The sequence below is a fragment of the Schistocerca americana genome, chromosome X, assembly GCF_021461395.2.
Source record: "Schistocerca americana isolate TAMUIC-IGC-003095 chromosome X, iqSchAmer2.1, whole genome shotgun sequence".
Lineage (NCBI taxonomy): Eukaryota > Metazoa > Arthropoda > Insecta > Orthoptera > Acrididae > Schistocerca > Schistocerca americana.
In genome coordinates, this window is record NC_060130.1 from 823509684 (window position 1) to 823525784 (window position 16101).

At 38.8% G+C, this 16101-nt stretch overlaps 1 protein-coding gene across 1 annotated transcript in view; it reads right to left on the reverse strand.

Annotated features, from left to right (window-relative positions):
• LOC124554726 (inositol 1,4,5-trisphosphate receptor) overlaps positions 1-16101 on the reverse strand; it is a 348395-nt gene that overhangs the window by 190992 nt on the left and 141302 nt on the right. Inside the window, exon 18 of the mRNA XM_047128370.1 lies at positions 5301-5476. Within this exon, the coding sequence (XP_046984326.1) occupies positions 5301-5476 (176 nt within the window). The remainder of the gene's footprint in view (positions 1-5300; positions 5477-16101) is intronic.

The window sequence follows — 16101 nt, forward strand, 5'->3', positions numbered from 1 at the left end:
CGTTGCACTCTTAATAGTACTACCTTTGCTTTTAATTTCGCTGAAGGTTGTTTTGACTTTCATATATGCTGAGTCAATCCTTCAGACAATCATTTCTTTTTCAATTTTTTTCACATTTTTCATGCAGCCATTTATTCTTAGCTTCCCTGTATTTCCTATTTATTTCATTCCTCAGTGACTTGTACTTCAGCACTCCTGAATTTACCTGAACATTTCTGTACTTTCCTTTTATCAATAAACTGAAGTATTTCTTCTGTTATCCACGGTTCCTTCCCAACTTCTAAGTACTGAAACTGGTTGGTAAGTACTAATATCTGTCTTATTGCCTTCCTTGTAATGGGGTCTGACAATTCCATTTTCAGTTTGTCTGAACATTTCCCCTTAATAATTGTATTTCACATATTTGGCGGTTTTCTTTAATAACTAACTACTCACATTCCTGAACTGATTTCCTGGTTCTTCTTATAACTACTGCCCATACAGATTTAACTTTACTATCTGAATTATTTATTTCAGTCATTGCACAGCGATTTTAGTCATTTTATTGTAATACGAAATCAGTCCTACTTTTCTGTTGATCAGATCCATACCATAATCACTTCCATTTACTTGCAAATTACATTTTGATTCCTTTTATAATCCTGAGCTTTTTAATGTGTTATCAGGATTGAACTTTCTTGTTCCTTTGGGAAAACAGCTGTTAGGGATTGATAGAAACCCATCTATACATTAAATTTGAAACTGATATACGTCACATTATACACATCCCTCTGGTTAGCTTCCTTCCACGCTGCCTTGAAACTGTCTGTTGTCTGTTCCATTAATTACTCTACTTGTTTTTATTCTGGTGGGAAAATTAACAACTTAATTCATGTTGTAAGCGTTAAGTGGCATGTCTGAATTGCTTCTTTTATCTGAATCTTTTGGAAAATTAATATTAAAATCTCCACAGACTATCATCTGCTTTCTTTTATCTGCTAGTTGTCATGATATTGACTCAAAATTTCTAAGAATATTCACAAGTTTCTGAGTGGGAATCTAAAAATTGTGATAATGATAAATGACTACTTCTGTAGTAGAAGTCCACAAGCATACGCTTCCAATTGCTGATCTCAGTAGAAACTACTGGATTCAATAGATCTGAACTTTATTTTATATTTTTACTACACATTTCTCCACCTTTTCCCTAGATAAATGGGCTGCAAATTTACAGTCCTCATCGCTCAATATGTGGATTCTACATCTACATACATACTCTGCATCCATTGTATAGTGTGTGATGGAAGCTGCCTTGTACTACTATCAGTCATTTCCTTTCTTGTTTCATTCACAAATAGAACCGTGGAAAAATGACTGTCCATATTCCTCTGTACAAGAGCTAATTTACCTTATCTCCATGGCCCCTAAGCAAAACTCATGCTGGTGGCAGTAGAATCATTCTCCAGTCAGCTTCAAATGTTGGTTATCGTAAATTTTTCAATGCCGTTCGTCGAAACTCCACCCTCGGTGTGCCTGCATGGACTCTGCTGACACTGACTCTCTGTCTTGAGCACTGCAAATGCAGTATCACCCACCGCTCATCCTGTGATAAGTGCAGACCCACTGAATTGACTGCACTGGAAGGTGCCACAGCAGCACAGCCCGTGGGTGAAACGAGTGACACCTGAGGTGCCTATGCGATGTGCCAGATTCTCCACTACTACTACTACTACTACTACTACACACTGAGGAAGCAGCCTGAAGACGGCTGGCCACAGCCAAAAGCATCTTTAACTGTTTGTGAACTGTGTCCAGATCCTCCTGCTTTCACAACACACTGTGCACACATCCTATCCATCTTTGTGCTACTGACTTAAGAATTAACTATAAATGTGCAGAAAGAAAGCTAACTACATAACTTGATACATTTCTGACCTGCCTCCAATGGCGACTGTTGTTGAACTGAGCTGTGTAGCTAACCATTCAAAAGAAATGATAACTGTGCTACAGACTGCACAAATCTACTTAAAAAAACATGCACTGAATTTAAAAATTAAACTATTAAAAACCTTGGAAAAATCTAAATATGTAATTTACAGCTCTGAAGGTATTACACATGTGGCAGCAGAAAACTGGATTTCTGTATTCCGAATTGTTTGAAGAAAGACAAGGGGACTGTATCAGCTGCACACAGGGAAGAAGATGACTGTTTCTGCAAAGGCATTGTGGGCGTGGGCCTGTGTGTGTGTGTGTGTGTGTGTGTGTGTGTGTGTGTGTGTGTGTGTACAAGTTCTCCCTGGACGACACTGTCTGAAAAGTCAGCAACATTTTCTGTCTAATAGATGAATTGGAAAATGAAAATAACTTTAATCTTAATGAGTTTTGATTGCTGATTAAGTACCACAGTTGTAAGATAGTGATTGGACAAGCTAGGAAAAACACTGATACCACAGAAATCCGTTCATTTGCATAATCAACAAGTAAAAGAAGGATTTTTCTTCAGTAGTCCACAAGGAGTACATGAACTTTCCTTCTTCTAAAACATTTCTGGCTTTACACTCCACAGCAATAAGTGCAATATAAGTAAACTGACTGCATTTGTCTGATTTGGGGATGCATCTAACACCATCATTAAAAAAGTATTTGCAGGTCAATCCTGATTTTGATTTTGCTATTATTATTTTGAATGGTGACATAGTGCACAACTGCTTTGCCAAGGCTTTGATAGACTGTACACTATTGAGTGATACTGTCTCGAAGTTCCACCTGGTTTTAGAGATAGCCCTATTTAGAAAACAGATGGAAATGATCGAATCTACAATACTTTAGGTTGGTTTCTGACAATGATTATTCAGACGTTCCTAGTGAGAATAAAGATTTGGACAACTGTGTGAATTAATGAGGCAGTGACATCATTAGACCTATAAAGCAGTGCAAGGTGTTAGTGTTTTTAAATGATTCTGACAATACTAATGGCTATGATGCTGTTCTCGTGAATGAGTTGTTTTGTCATAATACTAATCATTTTGAAACAGTGTCCGAGTCTCAACTGTGTCTGCAATCAAATAACACATTCACATTAAAATATAAATAAGAGCAGCCCAGCCATGCGCAAAATAATGTGTTGTATTGAACTTTAACACTCTATAATGGGAGTGCTCTTATTGCTTTTACTTTCCTCTAATGCTTGTGCATGCAGTTATGTGGAGACCTGAAGGTAAATACGAAATCCAATTTGTGCTATTATTTTGGGTACTTACGTATAAAAAATTTATTAGAGCAAATCAAATACAGAAAAAAATCCTAGAAACAAATGATGATCAAATCAAGAAGTTGAACTACAATGATTGGCAAAAGAAGTGAAGCACCCAGAAGACACGGTCGGACATCAATGTAACTTCCCACATGTACACACCATTGTTGAATATGAAACAATATAATGAAAAGGATAGTTCCTACTCGCCGTATAGTGGAGATGCTGAGTCGCAGAAAGGCACAACAAAAGATAGTTGCTACTCACCGTATAGCGGAGATGCTGAGTCACAGAAAGGCACAACAGAAAGATTGACTGGAAGTAGCTTTTGGCCAACAAGGCCTTTGTCAAAAGTAGAGAACATACACACACGCACACACTCACGCATATGCAACTCACACACATGCGAGTGCGAGTGCGAGTGCGAGTGTGTGTGTGTGTGTGTGTGTGTGTGTGGAAAGCTAACTTTCAGGCAGTCTTTTTGTTGTGCCTTCCTACGACTCAGCTTCTCCGCTATATGGTGAATAGCAACTATCCTTTTGATTATACTATTACATTCCATCCTGGATATTCCACAGCTGAATACATAAATGAGATAGAACGGATACCAGAGCACCTTACTGCTGTTCATGTTAGCAATGTTGCCAATCCCAAAGGATATAAAAGACACAAACAATGTCAGATGTTGAGCGATCACTACAAAGGACACATAGATGTCTCGTACATATATCACACAGCATTATCAGCAAATGACAATTTGAAACGGACCTCACTGTGAATCTACATTTGGTGGGCTGGTCAAATCGAGCAATATCCAGATTTGTGAGGCATTCTGATGTGACAGTGGCCCGATGGTAGAATGCGAGGGAACAGTATTTCACGTATACTCATCGTCAAGGTTCTGGTCGACTATGTCTGACCACCGCAACCAAGAATCACTGCATTGTCTACCGATCACATCATAATGTCTTCACGTGTGCGCCTGCCATCTGAGAACACGTAACAGACACCTGCAACATTCTGTGTGCATTGTGCACCACTGATCGAAGACTATCAACAGCTGGATTAGGAAATTACCATCCCATATGTAGGCTGCTGTTAACACCAAAAAACAAACAGCTGTGTTTGGAATACTGTCACAATTAGGATCCATGAACTGCTGCAGAATGGTGTCACATTGTGTTCAGTGATCAATCATGGTTCTACACTGACCTGGATGACCATCATCTGTTAGTATGGTGGCGACCTGGGGAGCGGCCTCATTCTTCCAATGTTTCAGAGAGGCACAGCCACGTTACTCCTGGTGACACGGTATTTGGGGGGGGGGGGGGGGGGGGGGGGGGGGGGTGTATGACTTCAAATCACAGCTGATACCAATTCAGGGTTCCCTAACAGCACATGACACAACTCTATGAACTGTCTGTGTGATGTTGAGGTACTCTCACAGCTAGCAAGATCCCCAGCTTTGTTCCCGATACAACTTGTGGCACCAACTTTATGTCAACTCCACCCCAGTGCCAGTATCCAGGATATCAGAGACCAGTTACAGTAGTTGAGGGCTACCTTGCCTCAGGAAAGGTTACAATGACTTTATGACATTCTTCCCAACCAAATTAGAGCATCTATTCAGGCCAGAAGGCATACTGATATCTTGGTTCATATTGCCAAGTCCTTTGTAAATGTGACTCAATTTTATAATCACTGAAACAACATTACATGCCATTTCAAAAGTGTGAAGTTTCATTCTTCCCTTCCTCCCTTTCGGGGTGCTTCACATTTTCATCAGGCAGTGCACTAAGCACACACTCTATCATCTTGTCATTCTAAATATGGGGTGGGTAGTTTCAACTGTTGTGCTTTCTTTAAAAAAAAAAAAGAAAAAAAGGGGGGGGGGGGCAACAACATGCATTCTCCAGTGATTACATTGCGTCATCGATCACAGAAATAGTCATTCCGGCGGGTAATTGGAAAAGCAACTACAAGAAAAGCAGAAGTATTAGCTACCATTAAAAAATGAAAATGCATTTCATTTCAAGAAATATTACTATAAAAGCTGTTATGTACTTACTTGCAAAATTTCTATTATTTTCAGTTTGGTGTCCATCACTAATGGGTACTCCTTGAGCTGGGATGGCTTCTTCTGTGCTGAAGAGATTACAGATCTTGTGAGTCCAGCAGCCCCCAAAGTGAGGCCTGTCATGACAGCCCCCATATCCCCAATGGAGCGCAAAACTCCCCCTTCAGCTAACAATACACAGAACACATACCTATATCGACACATGTAAGTGCAAGCAAACAAACATAAACAAATAAATAAACAAACATTTACATGCTAACATAACAAACAGGCAAAGATAAAGCAGGACCATTATTACTTAAAAAGCAAAATTTCATTTTCATGCTGTATACTATCAGCTGTAGGCATAAAACTCCGTCTTTCCCAGATGTGTACACCAATAGCCACATCCATCAAAAAGTCAACTTTAATGCTATCCACTGATGCCACTACACTGGCACCTATAATCAACTAGTCTTACACATTTCCCAAGTTTTTGTGTCTTCTTCAGAGGAGTCAAACAGAGTTTACTTACTGAAGTAGGTTTAGTAGCATTTTTCATCATATCTGTATATTTTATTTTAACCCCACAGTATATATTTAAAGACTGATGATATTTTGACAAATGATGTTTTTAGAGAACGGAAAAATGTTTCCAACTATAGTATATGAATACGGAATAATCATTTCACAATAAAAATCCTTTTTCAACTTTTATTGGGTTATCCCAATAGCAGATATAACTTATTATATCCATTACGGATGTTTTAGAACCAGTGACTGTTAATTTAATGTAAATACATAAAACTGCAACCAGTCACTTTTTTGAATAGTTATTTATTATTCCATGAACCAGTTTTCGAACATTTTTAGAACACTAATGAAAAAGTCACCCATACTGATGCAGTAAGTAAAAAACTAAATTTTTGCATCCAGACAGACACATATGGATGGATTCAAAAAGAGTTTTCTTTTGTCACTGTCATTAAATTGACAAGTATACCCACAGAGTAATAAATAATTTACTGGAAGCAGCAATTATTGCAAACAGCACAGAAATTGTTCAAAAATACTTTTTCCACACTTGTCTACAGCTGACTGAGCAAATCAATTTTTTTAATAGTAAAAATTTGTTAACTAAAGTTACTGGAAATGGAAACATGCACTACAAACAGCTTATCTACAGCCAGTAATCAAACATGCAAAAACAACAGTGAACAAAAATTTACACAGTGACATACATTATTAATAAAAAAGAAAGCTTTAAAATTTTATACTGCAATAACTTAAATACAGTATATGCGAAACAGAAACTGTACATTTCCATGCACTTGGCACTATTTCTTCCCTCTAAATTCTTTAATTATTCCTTCTCTGTTTTAAGCCAAATTCTTAAATGCATAATTTCTTTAACACACAACAAGCACCACAGTTCCTAATTCATTATGGTGTACTACTATCTCCCCAAAAATCCCCAATACTTTCCAATGTGTTTCAGTAACAGTTTTCCAACTTTACTTTGCGTCTTTCATATACTCCCATTATTTTTTTCCCTTTCCTTCTTCTTCTTCTTCTTCTTCTTTTGGGTGGGCATTGGATTATTAGTGGCAGGATAAATTCCAAGTACAGCACAGCATCAATTATCTGAATGTTGGTCAACCAAATGACTGCTTAACCAAACTGTTCGTTTGCACATGCCGCATTCCTAATGCTGCTGTCTTGCTTTCGCACCCCCGCTCCCACCTTGTCCTCATTCCCTACGAACGCCAGGAGTGAACTTGTGATATAAATTGTCTAGATGTAAACTTGTTGTCCTTTCTATGCGGGATAAATACACGCGTAATAAAAGGTTAGAGGGAGGTGAATTTGTGAACATGTTATCTAATAAGCGCAAGATTGGAAAGTAGACAATTACAGACATAAAAAAACAAAAGAGGAGCATTACAAATCTTATACGTAAGCTTGATTCTACTGATGGACTGACAAGTGGTACAACTATGGAGCTTGCCATGAACACGGATCTAAATGATGCTGTTCACAAGTGGTTTGCACAAAGAAGAGCACAAGAAGAACGTATCTCTGGTAACATTCTATGTGAAAAGGCAATTCAGTTTAATGGGGCTGTCAAATTTGATTGCAAGCTGATTAAAATGCTATAAGTCAAAACACGGCATTAGTGAGCTTCAAATACAAGGAGGAAAACTGTCTGCTGATTCTTTCACAATCATACTAAAGGATGTACTGAGGGAACAAGATTATGCTGTAAAAACATTCACAATGATAAAGAAACTGGGCTCAATTGGAAAGCTTTGCCAAGAACAACTCCTGCCTCATATTGTGCATTAGCAGCACCTATTCCTAAATCAAGTAAGGATCGTGTTAATGCTTATATTGTGCTAATGCTACTGGTTGCCATGGATTTCCTATGCTCGTGGTTGGTAAAAGTAAGAAACTACAATGTTTCAAACACATTAAAATGTCTGCAATGCCTATTGCTTGCACCTCAAAAAAAAATCACCTAGATGGATAGTACTATTTTCACAGAATGGTTTTGAAAGTTTTTGTGCCCTCTGTAAAATCTCATCAGTTAGAGAATGGCAAAATGGACAAATCATTACTGCTCCTTGAAAATGCACAAACTCATCCATCATGTGATATGGTAAATGGAAAGGACAAATTCATAGAAGTGATGTTTCTTCCACTCAATGTAACTTCCTTATTACAGACCACGGATCACAGTGTTTTTGATTTTTTCAAAGAGTATTACAAAAAATAATTGTTATGTAAGTTATCGATGGAAAGAAAAGAGGAAGAAGAAGAAATTATAAAAATATTGATTTGAAATTTGAGTCCAACACGATTGGCACAGCATGGGACAGTATAAAGAAACAGAATTTGAAAAAATTCGATAATAAAATTTTGAATATGATGAAAATTTCTCAGTCTAACTGAAAATGAAGAACATAATGGTATGTCTGAAATATTCAATATGCTAAAAGAACTCAATTGCCATAAACGTGATGAAGATGCTCAAGAATTGATGAGTATTGACGGTGCAGATGCAGAGCACCAAATCATGCAGGATAAACCATGTAACTGATAAAGCTGACCCCCCTCCCCCGCGTTTTGATCACACTTCCTGCCTCACTCTTGAGTATTTATGTGTATTATTTTCGATACCTTCCTGTGTCACACTAACTTTCTGAACCTCGACCTATCAATACCCCTTCTGTCCCAACCCCCCTTTCTTTTCCTCATTCCAACACACACATACTAACCTCACCTAATCTATTTACATCTGCCATCCCTTCCCTTCACACATACCCTCCCACTGACTTGCATCTCACATTATTACCTTTTTATTTCTTTTTCTCTTATCATCTTTTTATTTCTTTTTCTCTTCACTGTGCCTTCACATGGGTTTTAATTCATTTTTGCCTCTCACTATTGACCTTGCTCTCTCGGGTTTTCCCCATACTTCATCTGTTCCATCCTTATAAAAGGCACTCCTGACTCAGCAGCCAGAGACAGTGGTCATGTGTGTGAGAGTTGTATTTGTCTGGATCTGTGTGTGTTTTCCACTTTAGAAGAAGGCCTCTTGACTGAAAGCTTAAATGTGTGACAGTCCTCATGTTCTGCCTGTCTGTGACTCAACATCTCCTCTGCACAGTGTGTAGCAATCTGTCCTTTTCATAATAAATACATGAGTTTTTATTGGTAAATGAAAGTACAGTACACAGTTCGATTCTCCGAATAAACCAGTGTTCCAAGCACCCACGTCTCCCAATTAGTCCAAACAATCGACACTCCACTGTACGGCTATTAAAGGATGAACTAGAATGAGTCGTGACGAACTAGAGTGAGTCGTGCTTGGGTAGCTCAGTTGGTAGAGCACTTGCCCGCAAAAGGCAAAGGTACCGAGTTCGAGTCTCGGTCCAGCACACAGTTTTTATCTGCCAGGAAGTTTCAAAGGATGAACTGCTATTTATGTAAGAAATTTTTATTCATTATCATTAAAGCTTAAACAGTTCGAATTTTGAGGTTTTAATTAGATTTTAAATTCCATGTCATAAGATTATACATTTAATTCTTAAATTATAATACTGACTATTTTCTAGTCATTATCTTTTCCTCCCATTCCTGTTGCTTCTCAGTTTCAATTATACGTTTTCAGCAGCTGTGTACAAATTAATTTCTTTGGTATCTGTCTCGCTAACATTGTGTGCAGTCTGGAATAAAATGAGTAGTGGGTGGTATTTCCTTTGTATCAAGTGGTTTACACTTTCATTTCTAATATTAACTTCTGCTCCGGATGCTTCAATGTAACGTCCCTACCTGATCCAAATTACGGGAGTTTTCAGTTATGATAGGGTTTTTTTCTTTTTTTCTTTTTTTTTTTTTTAACAGCATAATATTTCATTTGAGTCTGCTGCCATTCAAGGGTCACACAATTTTAGGCTGTCATTGTTCACTTCTCCAATTTGCATGTAAGTTTCTGGAGAAACATTAGGTTGAAGCTTTCAGTTTGTTAAACTCTTACTGTTCCACCAGAGGTTCACATTAGTAGCCGCATGACTAAAAATTAAATCAGTTTCCATGAAAATAGTGTTGGTACTATCTTCCCCTTTCCCAAGATTTTCTTTTTTGTATTACATTTGCAGCAGCAATCTGCTGCATCTGTTATCACAGTGAGTCACTTGCTTATTTTGTGCAAGCTCTATTCTCATTTACGCTATTCTTTGTAGTATTGGCTACCGAGTTCTATGGGGAAACCATGCAATTTTAAAACATTTTAAGGAGATTCATATCCGAAGCAGGTTCTACATGTAACACAATTTAAAACACAATGCCCAAAACTCTTTCATTGAGCATCATGCAAAACTGCCCCACAAAAATTTCAATGTACACTTGGGATGACACTTAAACAGTGAGCAACTGAAGCAGTAGGTCAAGACATTGACACTGTGGCTACAAAACAAGAAACAACACCTATATGATAGTTTCATTTTCAGAACAAGCACTACAAACATCAAGTACAGTATTTACAATCCCATTACACATTCACTACAATGTCCAAAAAGCATTTTAATTTCTGCACTGCAACTTTTATGGCACCCAATAAATAAATCTGAACAAATCATACACAAAAAAGTCAGGTGGTGTACAGTATAAAATGACAAAACATAGTTACTTAAAAAATACTAATCTACTGGTAACACAGACTATAATACTAATAATGAATTCTCCAGGGCCCAATTAATAATGTTTCCCTCCCCATTTTACCCAAGACATGTATTCGAAGAATATATCATCATATATGTATATTTAACAAGTAAGAGATACATGTTATAGATATAAATGAATTGCTGCAGAGAAAACAAACTTTAATTTTGAAGCTATCATTTTTTAATTTATGGAAGACAAATAAATTCTGCAGCATGAAATTTATGCAGGTTGAAATGAAAACTAAACTCAAACAATCTTAAGCGACTACATTTAATATTAACAAGCTCGCTCACTCACTAACTCACTCACTCTCTCTCTCTCTCTCTCTCTCTCTCTCTCTCTCTCTCACACACACACACACACACACACACACACACACACACACACACAAAATAAACCACACTATATTGCATATTCAACATTAAATAACAATGCATCTCTGTCATTAAAAAACATTTAGAGTTAAGGTGCAAAAAATGTTACAGGCTGATTTTGTTACATCAGACCACCTCTCTCCACACAGGGGCCATGTTAGAAACTCACAGGGAGCAAAGAGAAAGGGGGGGGGGGGGGGAGGGGGGGCTTCCAGAAATAATGAAATATGTGCTTCTGATAGGCTTTGCCACCAAGCTTGTGATATGTAATTTTGAAGTCACATTTACTTCAGATGCATACTATTTGCTGTGCGCACCCCCCCCCCCCCCCCCCCCACACACACACACACACACACACACAGAGAGAATTTGATACCAAGTATATGAATGATAGTAAGTATCATACGATGCTGATTTTGTGGCACTATCTATGTCTGAGTGATAAATACATCTTCATCTTGGAGTTATGCATATATTTTGTAGTATCAATAATTATAGCATGTAAGAGAGTAGTGAAGTAGCTTTAGTATAGTCACATAATATTACATAATATTGTGTATCATGGCTGGAATGTTCAAATGTTATTCATAATTATCCTCAACAAAAGCAAGCAAGAAAGGCTCTGAATTCTGGCCACAATGGGCCAATCAGGATCACTAGCGTAGGATCAGCAAACTGCTCTCCTGGCCACTGTCGGCTTTTTCAACCTCAGAACTGCTACTTCTCATTCCAGCAGCTCCCCAGTTGGTGCCAAGAGGCCCTGTGCACCCTGGTCCAGTCCTCCACCAAGGAGAAACCTCTAGCTGTACTGGGAATTAAACCTAGGTCCTCTGCATAGCAGCCACTGAGCTATGGAAGCGGACTCGACCTCAGAGACAGGATCTAATTTCAAAAATTGTGTATGCTACATATGCATGTGTACTCCACAATAAACTGTACAGCTCTTGGCAGAGGATATATTGTACCAATAATAGCTATTTTCTGTCCTATTCCATCAGTGAAGGAAAACTGACAGTTTCGATGTCGTTACATCCGTGTTGTTCTCTCTTATTTTATTCTCTCAATCTTTATGTGAGTTGCTCGATGGTGGCATCCATCTTCCTTTAATACTGGTTCCCTAAATTTATCTAACAATAATAATATCATCTTTATTCTAAAGATTTGTGTTTTCCGAGCATCTTTGTCACATTTTCATACTGGCTATAACAATCTGATGTCATGCTAGCAGCACATCTCTTAAACTGTTTTATGCATGCTCTCACGTAAATTTGATAAAGCCTCAAAACACTGGAGCAATACTCTAGAATAGACTACAGGTTCATCTTGTTACTGATTTCCTTTACTGCACTTTCCTACATTGCGAAGACCTCTAAAAATCGGACCACTTGTGCAAGGCAGTAAAGCACAATATTATATTAAATTTATGTGATTAATCAGAGAATCTTGCTCCCTTTTAGCTGTTACTGTAAGTGCAATGAAAACTGTATAGGGCAGACAATCCTTCCCATGTCTCAAATGTTGAACTGAATACATACGGCACATTGAATTTGTACAATTTGAAGTCTGTGATAGTGAACCACATCCTCACAAAAAGGCATACTATCATTTTGAAGGTGCCCAAATCGTATCCGGCACTTATTACTGCTTGCATTCTGTCACATACCAGGCTCATGAGGTATACACCAAATACCACGAGAGGCTGCCACCACACAGACACAACCATTCGCCTGGCATCTCTCAGTTCTGAGTAGCAGCCTCCAGATGGCACTCTCATATTCAGACCGCTTTCTGCTTCCCCACCACATCCGTCTGCACACTGCACTCATCTGCTGATAGTGTTGCCAGACACCAAAGAGAGTGCTGTCAACTATGGACTATTTGGCTTCCACCTCATACTGATGAAGATGAAAATCTTTCTGCCAATATTTGAAAAGATGATGCACCCCACACACAGAGACAGTTCTGAACTTTTGGTCAGATAGCACAGTTCACTGCCAGCAGCCAGTTCAGTACTACACCTGCAGCACCACAACGGAGCACAGTTCTACAAATTCCATTGAGAAAACAACATTCCAACTTAGCAGTCACTAATAAGGGTAATAAGACAACCATGAGGGTCTGCAATATTACATTCAGTCATAGTGACAATAGCATAGATTACAAAGAGACAGTAACATTATTTAGGTATCACTGTATTTGGTATATGACATTAAGTGCCACACATCAAACTGAACCTAAGTGAAGTGCCATTTTGTAACATATTACAATAAATGTTACTTGTAGTTAATTACTGCAGTACTGCATTTCTGTGCTGGTGCTGCCCTGTGAAGTAGATGTATTAGTTGATAGTTCAAGTGTGCAATTACCACCCAATTTATTGAACAACAGCAGTATACCACTTTTCAGCTACTGTGGATGTTTGGGCAGAATTAATGGTAGCATTCGGTTACAACCTACCCGACACATTCTACAGTAAAAGAAGTGCTAGAGTTAAAGTGTGAATAATTGTGAGCACCAGTACATTTGACGATAACAGAGCCTATAATCTTTATGGAGCTTAGGTTAGGAAATTAGACAGGCTATTCAAAATAAGTATCAGTAACTGTGGGTCAGAATGGGACAATTCTCTGCATCTTTGCAGGCACACCCTTTTCCAACTTTCACTGGTGAATGCAAATGTAACAGTTGACGGATCCTACAGCTACCTCTTATGCACATATGCTTCACTTAGATCATAAAGAGCTGACTGACTGTCTACGTATTTTACAGTTGCAAGGTTAGGATACCCCAATATTTTACGATGCTACATAATTACATAAACTTACATTTACAGATAGCAATCATGAGACAGCTTCCTCACAATGGAGTTAATGGTTAGGGTAATATGTGAGTTTTCTAATGCAGGCTTCAAGGTACTAACAGAGTTGTAGCATTTGATTTTTTTTAGACTGATGTGTTAATGAAGTTTGAAAATTCGTCTCCCCAACGACCAGAAAAATGTCACATGATGGCCAGAGGAATTCTGAGAGCCATTACTAAGCTGAAATTAAGCAATCACTATATCTTAAAGCCACTGTCATCATTATAAACTAAAAAAATTCTGCGACTGCTTTTGGAGTTGTAAATTATAACTGAAACAATAAGAAATAAATTTCAAAATCGTCCATTAATAAGTAGCAGTAGAAATAATGATCATTTTACTCCTCCACAGTTATGTTGATTTTTATTAACATTTCTGTGTATAACACTTTACTGTGGGAGAGCCCTCAGTGTCACACTTAATAACTGAGACATTTCAAGTTTTCTCTTGTACAGGATACTTGCAACTGGATATACCCACATCAAAAAAGGTTTATGCATCACCTTCGTTCCGAGAGTTCCAGAACCTGTACAGAAAATAGGAATAGAGATCAACATAAACATCATTTCCACCCTTTTTAATGCTCATGAAAACCACACATTGCATGTTGTGCCACCATACAGCGAGATCTTCAGAGGTGGTGGCCCACATTGCTGTACACACCAGTACCTCTAATATCCAGTAGCACGTTCTCTTCCATTGCCTGTATTCGTCGTGGCATGCTATCCACAAGTTCATCAAGGCTCTGTTGGTCCAGATTGTCCCACTTCTCAACAGCGATTCGCCGTAGATCCCTCAGAATGTTTGGTGGCCATAAACAGCCTTTTCAATCTATCCCAGGCATGTTCATGAGGATTCATGTCTGGAGAACATGCTGGCCACTCTAGTCGAGCAATGTCATTATCCTGAAGAATGCCATTCACAAGATGTGCACGATGGGAGCACAAACTGTCGTCCATGAAGACGAATGTCTCCAATCTGCCTTCCATGACCACCAGCGGCATACATCAGCCCCACATAATGCAATCCAAAAACAGCAGGGAACCTCCACCTTGCTGAACTCTCTGGACAGTGTGCCTAAGGCGTTCAGCCTGACGAGGTTGTCTCCAAACAAGTCTCCGACAATTGTCTGCTTGAAGGCATATGCAACACTGATTGGTGAAGGGAACGTGATGTCAATCCTGAGTGGTCCATTCGGCATGTTGCTGGTCCCATTTGTACCACATGGCACGGTGTCGTGGTTGCAAAGATGGACCTCGCCATGGACGTCGGGAGTGAGTTGCGCATCATGCAGCCTATTGCACACAGTTTGAGTTGTAATACGGTGGCGTTGCTGTCAGGGTTCCCCAGGACATAATCCATAGGTAGAGGTCATCCACTGTAGTAGTAGCAGCCCTTGGGTGGCCTGAGCGAGGCATGTCATCGATAGTTCCTGTCTCTCTGTATCTCCTACATGTCTGAACAACATCACTTTGGTTCACTCCGAGAAGCCTGGACACTTCCCTTGTTGAGAGCCCTTCCTGGCACAAAGTAACAATGTGGGCACGATAGAACTGCAACATTAACTGTCTAGGCATGGTTGAACTACAGACAACACGGGCTGCGTACTTCCTTCCTGGTGGAATGACTGGAACTGATTGGCTGTCGGACCCCCTCCGTCTACTAGGTGCTGCTCATGCATGGTTGTTTACATCTTTGGGTGGGTTTAGTGACATCTCTGAACAGTCAAAGGGACTGTGTCTGTGATACAATATCCACAGTTAACATATATCTTCAGGAGTTCTGGGAACTGGGATGATGCAAAACTTTTTTTGATGTGTGTATAATCAATCAGCATGAAAAGAAAGACAGGGACATGATAGCAACATCCCTATCATATAATGTGGGTATATTATGCTTCCATGCACTATCTTGGACTTTGAGATCAAAAGATGAACCCCAGCAGATGACATCTGTAGATGCAAGACTGCTATATGATTGTTTCCAACAACACTCCATTAACATGGATGGATTAATTATGTGATGAACATATACTAACAAAATGCAAATTAACCTTCTGCTTCAGAGTTCTTGTTAACGCCCATTTACACATTCCTTAAAATGCACCACAAGGCACTCATTAAAGTAAGTGGGAAAAGTTGCATGTGGTTGGATGTGCAACAAGGCACATATCAGTATTGCACACAGAGAGAGAAGGCTACCTATCATGACAGGAGTGCTAAAAGGTTCTTGCTTTCTCTGTGGTTGCTGCATTACATGAAAAGCATAAAACAGGCGTTACATGTGAAAAAGTGATGAGCAGACAGGAGAAAGGGGGCAGCATGACAGTTTTTCAAAAATAACTCACTTTTAG